This window comes from Seriola dumerili, unplaced genomic scaffold, assembly GCF_002260705.1.
Source record: "Seriola dumerili isolate Sdu_G_001 unplaced genomic scaffold, Sdu_1.0 BDQW01000088.1, whole genome shotgun sequence".
Lineage (NCBI taxonomy): Eukaryota > Metazoa > Chordata > Actinopteri > Carangiformes > Carangidae > Seriola > Seriola dumerili.
Window position 1 is genome coordinate 8,428,762 of NW_019174343.1, and position 10,965 is coordinate 8,439,726.

Sequence of the window (10,965 nt, forward strand, 5' to 3'; positions counted from 1 at the left end):
TCGTACTAACATTTTCCCTTCTGAACCCACGACCCCCTGTGCCCAAAAAAAGGGCCGACCTGTGTGATATTCAGGCCTTGTTGTTCACTGTGGTCTACCGTGTCTGTAAGAGAGAGTATGATCGCGCGGTTTCAGTCTGCCATGATGTGCGTAGTATAAGACATTTTTGATCTCTCGCATATGCTGTAGACGTCTTTTCATGCCTTTCATGACCAACATCATCTACTCGGTGCTCGGAAATAATGCGAAATAGATTTGAACACACACAAATTACCAACGAGACTACACACATCTAACTCAATGAAAGGATCAGCGGACCACCGTGAATAAACAAAAGCTGCCCTGGAGCGTACTTGTATAGAGAGTCATAATGAATACCGTGTGCTCTCCCAAAGACGTGTTATTGTCCTTATTGTGGTATATCAAATCACACCATGCTAATCTAGAATGGATGCAGAGCTGATAACCGGTATACTTCGACACTACGGACTATCCTACTGACTAGCCTCTCACTCTGGAATAGGTAGTCGGGACATTTATGCCAGGCATTACTTCCGTGGCCGTACGCTCCTGTTTTCTCATCAATACGCAGGAACAAGTCCGGCGTACGCCCTATTTCGCTCGTGGTTGCAAACGGACATTGGCTAATCTTGGTCCCCCTCCTGTCCCAATAGACAGACACTACCATAACTCTTGCATAGTAGCTTAACTGCCTCTTCAGCAGGTAATACGTGTTTGAAAGGCGCAATTTGTCACTTCCACAATTCTCATTAAGACACCCTCTTAATCAGTTCAAGTTATGGTACAGATAATGTGCTGAACTGCCTAAAGAGAAGATAAGCGAATCACACTATATACGATATAGATGGTACGCGACAAAAAAATGGTAAGTTAATTTCATAGACACCAGTGAACTTTCAGTCAGTACGAGAGGACTTTTTGTAAAGCCAGGTAATGGATTGTGTGTCTGAGGGTGAGTCTCATTCAACTACTGTCGGTGCTCTGAGATGAATGTGTGCTCCAATACTCAGTGCCAGATGTATAGCTGCACCATGTCTGCCTAATGTATTAGGGTGTTTGGAGGGCGAGCCTTTGGATGAATGAACCGCAGGAGTTAAGAAGGCTTGGTAATAATTTTGGCGATGAACGGGGGTGTGGATCTAGTGGCACCAAAAGCTATGATTATTAATTCACGGCAGGCCTGCATGTTGCAAACGATAGGTTTTTTAGACTGCTTTATGCAACTGCTCTACTTGCAGTGGGAACCTTCACAAAGCAATAGGCTACGAGACGCACAGTCACACGTTATACGTGTCACAGAGCGGTTTTAGCCGAGGACTAAGGTATAGAGCTTAACGTGAAGTCTATAGAAATGGGCTGTGCGTGTAAATAACATATATGCATACACTACCCAATAGAATGGCGATACATTCTGATGGATTTGAATAGCAGCCCCACTGACCCTGTAAGACTTTTATGCAAACATCCACTACCCCGCCCGTGCCCACACGAAAGCAGGAACGAACACACCACACCACAACAACACACAAGACAAAACACAACCCCGTGTTCCCAGCAGAGATGAGATGGAAGAGGCTTTCTTTTCCCAGTCTTCATCTCTCATCATATCAATCTCTCTATCCCGCCGTGTTGCACAGAAACATCACATGCATGTCCTGCCATGTGTCCAGGACAGTAGTGTGCTCTGCAGCCTGATCTATGACAGTATCTATTAAACATAGCAAAATACTGGGGTCTAAAAGTTGTCTGCAAAGAAAGTATGTGCTCATAAACCCTCGCCCCTAACCCTGCCCTGACCTAGGCTCTTTAAGATTAGGTTGTCCTGTTATCTGTCCGCATCGCAGATTCAAAGCCGTTTACTTGGTGTTACCGAGTAAAATAGTTTGACCTTATTATATTGTAGCTAGCCTTCTACGCCACCAATAGGATTACAGAGTGCAAGCTGGTCCTAGGACTAGAGAACAACACGCAGTATACACGCATGGATATGTACCACAGTAAATAATGACATCTTTGAGAGAAGTGTTGCTGTGTTTAAAGAATCACGCTGGTAAGAATAACCTAATCAACTATTTTGCTCAATTATTCTCAACACTCAAGGCACAGAAAAAAATCATTTTAAAATGTAGGATTAATATTAATAAACTTACATACGAAGATAATTGAGAGACAGTTTATAATAAGTGTTAAACAGAAATCTTCAAAAACAATACAAAAATTATCCATTTCCAGTGTATTGTTTGATTTCTTTTGGTTAATTTAAACACAGCTACAAGTTACAGGCGAGTATGGATCTGTATATGTCAGACCTCTGAGACGAACCTATTCACGTCCAAAACCCATGCGAGCCATGTGACAGATGGTGATATACGCAGGAGGTCACTATTTTCAGCATTAACCTGAAACAAGCACACAGCCTTCACAATATGATGTACTCTAACCAATATAGTTGACAAAGATTCAGAATAAAACCACCTTTGTGTTTTGCTGTCGTTTCACGTGATCATTGTGTAGTACATCGATTTAACAAAGTGTGTAGATGTTGTCAGCACACATTAAAACTCAAATGTCATTACATTGTGTCCTAAAAAAACAACTCTGAAAATAAATTGTGTTTTTAGTATCATACTGATTAGTTTTGTCAGTGATGTGTGAGGTTTCTTGGTACGTCAGTAGCAGTATCCACACGGAGACACTGCCAGTGGTAATGGCCCGTGTACTCTGTTGACACAAGCTGTGTGTCTGCTTAATAGCTTCTCTTCTCCAAGGAGCCGCTGCTGCTCCTCACACTGCACGCCAGCCTGTGACTCTCAGAAGCACATGCCTCCGCCTCCTCTCTGTCTCTCCTCAGACTGGTTGGACATGACAGGACTGGCTGAGGCCGCCAAGGGTGCCGCTTCATCCCCCTGCTGCCAGGAACCCCCCCCCCGCCCCCCACCCCCCACCCCTCCGTCTCTATTTTAACATCAACATGCATCTGATAAATTCTTGCAGACGGAGGGAAACAAATCTAAAGATACAGTAAGGTTGGGGAATCTTGTGTCTTGGCTGCGCTCCACAATATTAGAGGATGTATCTACGGCAGGCCTCAGACTTGGCATGTGCTCCAGTTATTTTTCTGCACAGCAGGTGGTGGGAGTGGGCTTCGTATTGAGTTGCAATCCTATCATACTTTCCAGAATTATCTGTAGAAATATTTATTAATCTTTCATCATGTGCTTGTGCTGGCTCGTGCACAGGAGGACATTTGCCTCATCACACATGTACACACCCAGAGGAGGGGATGACCTCACATCCTGGATATTTACATGACATTTTATTACTGTGACATTTAAATTTTATGTAAACATGAAATCTGTGGTTTCTTTCTTTGAGCCAGTGATTTAAAAGTTCCTGAGCTTCTCCACAACAAATAAAAAAGATGACACAGACGTTAGCACAAACCAAAGTCTTTAATATTCTCCTCCGACAAACTGTGGACAACACAGATATACAAGATAGAGGTATCCAAACATGTCAAATAACAATATTAATTAATATCATTATTGTAACATTAATAACATGGAATGTAGTACTCTCCATTCACATTCTTTTTTGAACTTTTAGTTTATTTTATGAAACATGTCAAATAAATAAATAACTCTATATCATCTGTCTCTGATACCTATATGAATATATTCTCTGAGTGAAGATGAGCATGGAAAGAAGGATGGCAGAATGAAGAGGCAAAAGAGAAGAATGGAGGGTGTGAGCTCACTACCTTTCTTCCCATCGACTCTGTCCTCATACACATACAACTCCTGCTCTCTCTGATAGCCCTGTCTCAATCTAAACACACACTCGTTCAGCAGAATGTGTTCAAGTGCATGTTTGTGCGTGCAAAATGCTGACACTTTCTTTGGAATCAGACATGAGCTAAAACATTTCTACTGTCTCGGACTTAAAACTGCTTTTATTTGCCGCCTACCCTTTCTCATAAGAGTGAAGTGGGTTAAAACAGAATGATGACAATGGGTAAATCACTGCATCAGTCACACAGATGGCTCTTCTTTGTTATTTGCAGGTCTGTTTCATGTCCCGACGACAGACACACACAACAGGAACATCAAGAAGCACCAAAGGCAGAAACAGGAAAGGGAGTCCAATGAAAGGCCGGCTACGCCAAGGAGAGGAGAAATCTCTCTCCTCTTCTGTAGCCCAGTCCTCCTCTCTTCTTTCACAGTTCAGAGAGTGTGCTATTGTGCCTCTGTGTCTGAATGTGTGTCTGAATGTGTGTGTGTGTGTACGTGTGCGTGTGTCATGTCAGTCTTTAGTCTGTGCTGTGGTTCTCCAGCTCGGAGATGATGGTGATCAGGTTCTGGAGACCAAAGATGTAGCCACTGTCCTGGCCCTCGTGCACCACGCTGTCCTCCCGGTAATATCTGCAGGTGGTGTGGGCAAAGTCTATCATCCTCACATCCACCACGGGGCTGCGAGTGTCTGAGCGGGACAGGCGAGCCTGGCTGACACCTGAGCTCCCACTGCTACTGCTGCTGCTGCTGCTGCTGCTGCTGCTGCTGCTGCTGCTGCTGCTGCTGGAGCAACTGCTGCTGACGTCACTAGACACAGAGGGGCTGTGAGGGAAACCAAGTGCACCTGCTACTTCCCCCACCCCCTCTTCCTCTTCATCCTCCATTTCTGGTTCAACCTCCACCTCCTCCTCCTCCTCATCCTCATCCTCCTCCTCCTCCTCCTCCTCATCCTCTTCTTCTTCTTCTTCTTCAGAGAGTCCATCCTCAGTGCGTCGTCGTGTGTGTTTACGGTGGGGTGCGCCGTCATAGATGATGAGCAGGGAACTGGAGTAGAAGCGGTATGATTCGCAGGCTTCCAGGGCAGCTTGCATGTCTCTGAGCCTGCGCAGCACTGGGGAGAGGAGTTCACGTCGTAGACGCTGTCCGCTGTGGAAGAACTGGAACAAAGCCTCTTTGAAGTCTGGCAGGGTCAGTTTACGGCCGTGGTACTTGTTCATGAACATCAGCTGGCCTGTGTCAGACTGGTACACCTGAAAGGATGGAGAAACATGAAGAAGTTAGAAAAGTAGAGTAGGAATAGCAACGGCTTCAAAAACACGAACCAAAAACATATTTTTTCATTATATTGAAAGTACTGCCTAAAAGTAGCTTTGTTTCACCTGCAGTAGACTGGCCAGCTAAAGTGTTGTACAATAAATTTTTTGTCTTCTTTGTAATTTCCTTTTCTCATTTCTACTTAAATGATCATGGCAGTGAAGGGAAAAGGGATGAGTACTCAAAAATATACAGAGCCATTGGATAAAAGATGGTGAACAGCGTGGTGAGTCGCTTTTACTGATTCAACAAACAAATTTCAGACCTGTCATGCTGGGTAGCACCTGGTAGTCAGGTTATTAAAAAATAGTTCCAAATTTCGGGACAGTTCAACACTTCAGACTCTTCCCTGGTTGTTAGCAGTAACTTTCTCTGCTGGTTGCCTGGCAACTGCACAGTCCCCCATAAAATGTTGTTTTTAGATTTCAGTTTTTGTAGATTGAAGAAACAAGATATAACGTGTTATTTAGAGAATTTTAAAGGTGGCTATAGGCTTAAATTAAACTGACAGATATGAGAGTGCTACAGATGTTCATCTAACTGTTTGCCTGAAAGTGAATTAAACACATTTTCAAAAAATGTCAAATTAGTTCATTAACACAGAGGCCAGACTTGGCTCGAAGCCCACCTGCATGCCACAGAGACGGACTCCTATTGAGGCTGATGTGCTCTGCTGGCACTTGCGGATCTGCACTGCCTTCTTCTCCTCCGTGGCATCATCTCCATGCTGTCGTGTACCCATCTTCAGGTCCAAAACACATGGCACTGTGTGCCGCCATGTCAGGTTCTCTAGCAGGATGAATTCTGGGAACCCGAGTCAAGGAGGATAGAGTCGAAAAACCATGGCTTTCTTCTATACTTATGAACTCATAACTTAAAAAAACAACTTAAATAAAAAACAACACTGATCTAAGCTTTTCTCTCCACAGGTTTCACTGCACTCACATGCAGTATATGCTATTATCATATTATATACAGGCAAGTCAGAGTAATATAAAGTAACTGATGGGAGTGCTTTAGAAAAGTGACTCCACAGGACAAAAAAACTGATATCTATCCAATGCATTAGACATCAGACCTCAGGTACAAGCTGGAGCCACTAATAACCATGCATGTAGATAGGCAAGTGTTGAGGTGTCCTGGTGGCACAGTTGGCCGTGCCGTGCCCTCTGGCTTGGAACTTTAATTCTCTCTCTTTCCACTGTGATACTGAATGTTGGCAAAAGAAAGAATCTTACAATAAAAGAACAACAGGGTATTTGTCGGTCAGTGAAAGGATACTGTACTGGTTGCGGTGTTTGGCATTCTCCTTCATCCTCTGCAGGTGCTGCTGGTGACACTTTAGACTCCAAGGGTTATGTTTAAGCTGTGGGACTGCGTTACTGTGACTGCACTCCAGTCTGTAGTAGAGCACCTCGGCCTGCTGCAGCCACTCCAACTCCACGTCCTCCTGCAGCTTGTGAACACTGGACAGCAGAGGAGGAGAGATCCTTGTTAGTTTAAGATACAATCAGGGGGGAAAAAACAGAATACGCTACTGTTTGTGTGCACAGTTACAGCACAAAACAAGAGGTACATAGGATTTGAAGTGAAGCCCAGTGGAATGGTGCCTTTCACTCATAATTATCCTCACTAAGTAAGGTTTTGTCTTTGTAAATGCACGGACATGCCTCTTTTGTGCTTATGTAAACCTGAGCCCTCCCTCTGACTCCCTAGGATAAGGTTCAGTCTCTCGCTTTATTTACAGACTGTTTTTCCTTAGGCTGTATGTGTAACACAACGTGTGCGTCATCAGTCGATTAATGTCTTCAGACAACATCTTTACAATCCATGGAAAAACTTAGGATTGCTTTAAATATATCATGGTTGTGTAACAGTTCTGCAGTGATCGATTCATCATCTTCAGTCTAATGTCCATGTGAAAGTGACTCACTTTGCTCCCACCATCTACTATATAATAATAACAAGTCCCTGAAGGTGCTGTTCTCTGTGTTGTTTACATGTCCTTGCATCTCACCTCTTGTCCTTGTCTTTGCGAGAGTGACGGCTTCGGCCATCTTTGCTGTAATTTTCGGTGTCCACAAGCAGTGATGAGGTCACCATTTTGCCCCACTTGAGCAACTTGCTCTTGGGCTCACAGTCGACCAAGGGGTCTTTGTTCTCCAGATCTGCTGCTGGATCACTGTGGAGCGGGTAGGCAATGAGGCAAAGATTCCCTTCTTCATCCTCCTCGAAGCTCACTGACACCACACCTGAGACGGGACAGAGAGGGAGACAGAAAGCCGCTGTTAGACATTGGTGTCATGGAGCAGTGAGAGGAATATGTCGCTTGAAAAAAAAAAAAATACAATACAAAAGTACAATAAATGTAATAAGCATTCCTTACTCCCATCTTGGTGTTTTTTGCAGTACAGTTACAGTTAGAGAGTAGTTTGCGTCTACGCCCACATCTTTTTTGAGACATTTGCTCCAAAAAATACTTGAACAAAGCTAGAGAGGAAGGGACTGAGCTCTCAAAAGGCACACAGAAACAGACAGAATGAAAGACCAAAACAACAAGAAGAGAAGTTGGTCTAATGGAAATACACACAGAAACAAATCATGCTCTCTTGAGCAGTTGACAATCTAATGCTTAAAAGCATACAGCAACATGGGATAAATTATAGCCCAAACACAAATGGCACGAGAATTCAAAACTTCAGTCAGAATTCTGTTTATTTTACCTCACACAAAATTATGAGCGATTTACACATATACATCATACAGAAACCACAAAGCATCAACCACATGTACACAGAAAAAAAGAATGCTGTATCATGTAGATATGATGCTCACAAGCTACTAGCTTCAGCTCCAGACAAAAGAGCACGACAAATAAGAGTCAGTATAACAGCAAAGGACTGTTCGACAGTACAGTAACTCCAGCAGCACATTTACAGTATATTTTCACAATTTCCCCAATACTTGTGTATTATTAACAGCCAACACTTTCCATAGAGTTCCACGATATGGCTGAAGGAGAGGCCAAGATAAAGTGAAGGAGAGGAGGACTCAGAATATACAAGAAAGTAAAGATAAAAAGGTGAAAATGCAGACATGAAGAATAAAGCACTGTTGCCACAAAATATTCAGGCACAGCATGGGAAAGAGAAGATAAGACCTATTTTAATATCATCCCATGATCACATGAGTTTTTGTTGAGGTGAACTGAAGCAGGGCTTATAGGACAATCAGAGGAAAGTGACTGCTTTGTATCACCTTTCACTTCTCTGCTGGGGACACAAAGGAAACAGCTGAACTGGCCCGTGATAACATTTAAAGGGGATGTGCTGTAGGAAAAACGGGATGGAGAATGATGAAGACATGTTGGTAGAAGGCTTCTTGGGAGCCTGCCGATTCTCATTTGTCTTCTAAATGACAGTCTTACTGATGCTACTCGCTTCATGGTGGATTTAACCCATCAAAAAACCTGCAGAACTTGTTGAAATATGTGTGACACATATAATGTGTGACCTGATAAACTAGTCCAACAGTCTTTGTTTGCTAAAGTCACTCATTGCATTTCATTTTTAAAGAGGGTATGGTGGTGGTGGTGATTAGTCCATCTGTTTGAGGACTAATCTACAGTCATCTGGTGTTTTTGCAGAGCTCTGCCTATGTTGACAGCCGACCTCAGCTGCTTCTTGGATTTCTGGATGTCACCAGAAAATGAAAAAGTGCTCACACCTGACTTACCTGTGTTAGTACAGCCTTCTACAAACAGGACACAGTAACCGGTGGCCTGTTTGTAGAAGGCCCACTTGCAGTCTGAGCAGCAGCACCCTCCTGTGGAACAGTTTGGTACATGCTGCTGGCAGGAACCTGTAAACAACACTTGAGCAGGAGTGGGGAGCTCTGTTGCCCAATAATCCTAAATTTGCACTTTACACACAAACCACAAAAATGCAAAGCACATCTGCAACATCTGTTCTCACCGACTTGCACATATGGAGCAGAAAAATAAAGAGACAAATGCATAACAACATAACAACACAACAGCCACTACACTGGTTAGAAAAGGCCGGTTTTCATTACCTCTGTACTGGGGGGTAAACTTCCTCATTGCAGCAGGCAGACTCTTGTAGAACTGATGCTCGCGGGGAATGAGGGGCTTGCAGATGGTCTGCTCCCCGAAGCGCAGGACGCAGGAATGTCCCCCCACCTGGTGCACGAAAGGCTCAAGCATCACCCCTTTCTCCATGTAGCACTGCTGGTGCTGCAGCTGATGCTGTAGCTGGTTCTGCTTCTGCTTTTGCTTTTGCTCTGCATTCATGGCCTCCTGGGCCTGAGCCTCCACAGCCGGACTCATCCTCCTCTGGCCCTGACCACACTACCGCGGGCATTAGCCTCCTCACGCACGCACACACGATGCGGTGGGGGCCTTATCTGGCAGGGACACACTCTCTCACGCACTGCAGATCCGCAGAGGACTAGTCGTGGTATCTTGCATTAATATGTCAGGATTTTGCAAGTTGTTCCCACGATGTCTTCACAAACCTTTGTTGTTATGAAGATCTTCTTCGTCTGTGCTGTCTGGGATTCTGCTGGTCGAAAACAAAGGACAGGAAGGAGGAAATAGAAAAGAAACAGAATGAACAGCTGAGAATTAGTGGATGTTTAATTCCCTTTCAACTCCTTGTCTGGCAGTTCTTGTAGCTGAGTAGAAACAGCAAGCCCTTTTATGTCCTTTAAACGTTGAGGTTTGGACTAGTATTGCAGCAGTAAATAAAGCAAACAGAGACAGATCCGGCTCGTGCCTCCGCTGCAGACTGAATGCTCTCTAACAGCTGAGAGCTGGCTCATGACTGGTAAAGCTCTCACAAGCCTGACGTTTGGTCCGCCCCATCACAAGCAATCCACCAATCAGAAGCATCCAAAGCAGGTTGTTGGGTGGTAACCCCTCAAGGGAAAGAAGCGAACAAACAAAGACAGTGGTGGGAGGGGGGAGTCTGGGGGAAGGGGTAGAGGAAAGAAGAATAAAAACAAGGAGGGAGGGTGACGCTGAACTCAGCTGTTTTTCTGTCTATGTGACAACAGGGCTTTAACAACCTGACAGAACAAGCAGCATGATTTCCTCATACAAAGTAAGGTGTAGGGGAAGGAACAGAACAAGGGAGGTTAGGAACACAGAAACTGGCATGCAATACAAAACACACTAACACACTAGTTAAATATAAACAAAATGAGTCACTCACTACACAGAAAACCTACGGCCTATACTACGAAGCAAGTTCAACATAGCCAGGATATCTTTTCATTGTCTGGCTTCACTAAGCCTAACAACTGCAATCATACTGAGCTGTCACTCAAAGGTGGTTATCAACTCGATAAGTTAGCCCAGGTTTTCCCGATTGCGTTCACAAAAAAGGGGCGGTGTTTGCAGGATGTGACCAATTGCAAACATTGACAAGTCTACTGGTAGCAGAGCGGTACATTTCACAAACAAAGAGCATATTATTTACTAATAGCACTATAGATTAATATTTGACAAATAGGAAAAAATGAAATACATATTTCAGACTAAGAGCAACCCAGTTGCAGCTGCCAGATACAGGAAGGACAGACTGCATAAGTTAATAGGCTTATAATATCACTGCTCCATCATTAGGGCACAAGTAGATTTTACTATAATTACATTTCTGTATTCCATCAAATTAATGTGTTGCTTAGATGTCTTCTTATGGCATGTATGGCAATTTCAGCTGCAACCCCGGCAATATCAAACAGACAGGAGCAAATGAAAAATAAATATAAAAACATTATTCCTGGATTTAATGCTTCAATCAGTCTCTGTTGTACA

The 10,965-nt window shown here is 43.8% G+C and overlaps 1 protein-coding gene across 1 annotated transcript; it reads right to left on the reverse strand.

Moving 5' to 3' along the window:
* Window positions 1-3,464: 3,464 nt before the first annotated feature.
* Window positions 3,465-9,923, reverse strand: LOC111221980 (inositol hexakisphosphate kinase 2-like). The gene is made up of 5 exons (XM_022745596.1): window positions 9,201-9,923; window positions 7,144-7,378; window positions 6,408-6,592; window positions 5,755-5,930; window positions 3,465-5,062 (listed from the first exon to the last, which is right to left on the reverse strand). The coding sequence occupies exons 1-5, from the start codon at window positions 9,472-9,474 to the stop codon at window positions 4,331-4,333; spliced, it is 1,602 nt and encodes a 533-aa protein (XP_022601317.1). The 5' UTR covers window positions 9,475-9,923; the 3' UTR covers window positions 3,465-4,330.
* Window positions 9,924-10,965: the final 1,042 nt, after the last annotated feature.

Bases quoted from the DNA above. Each gene is read 5' to 3' on its own strand.
- LOC111221980 (XM_022745596.1), bottom strand. From the start codon at position 9,474: ATGAGTCCGGCTGTGGAGGCTCAGGCCCAGGAGGCCATGAATGCAGAG. The intron at 6,593-7,143 runs GTGAGATGCAAG...TCTGCTGTCCAG, and splicing joins CGCAAAGACAAGGACAAGAG to TGTTCACAAGCTGCAGGAGG. The intron at 5,931-6,407 runs GTATCCTTTCAC...TCGGGTTCCCAG, and splicing joins CAAACACCGCAACCAGTACA to AATTCATCCTGCTAGAGAAC.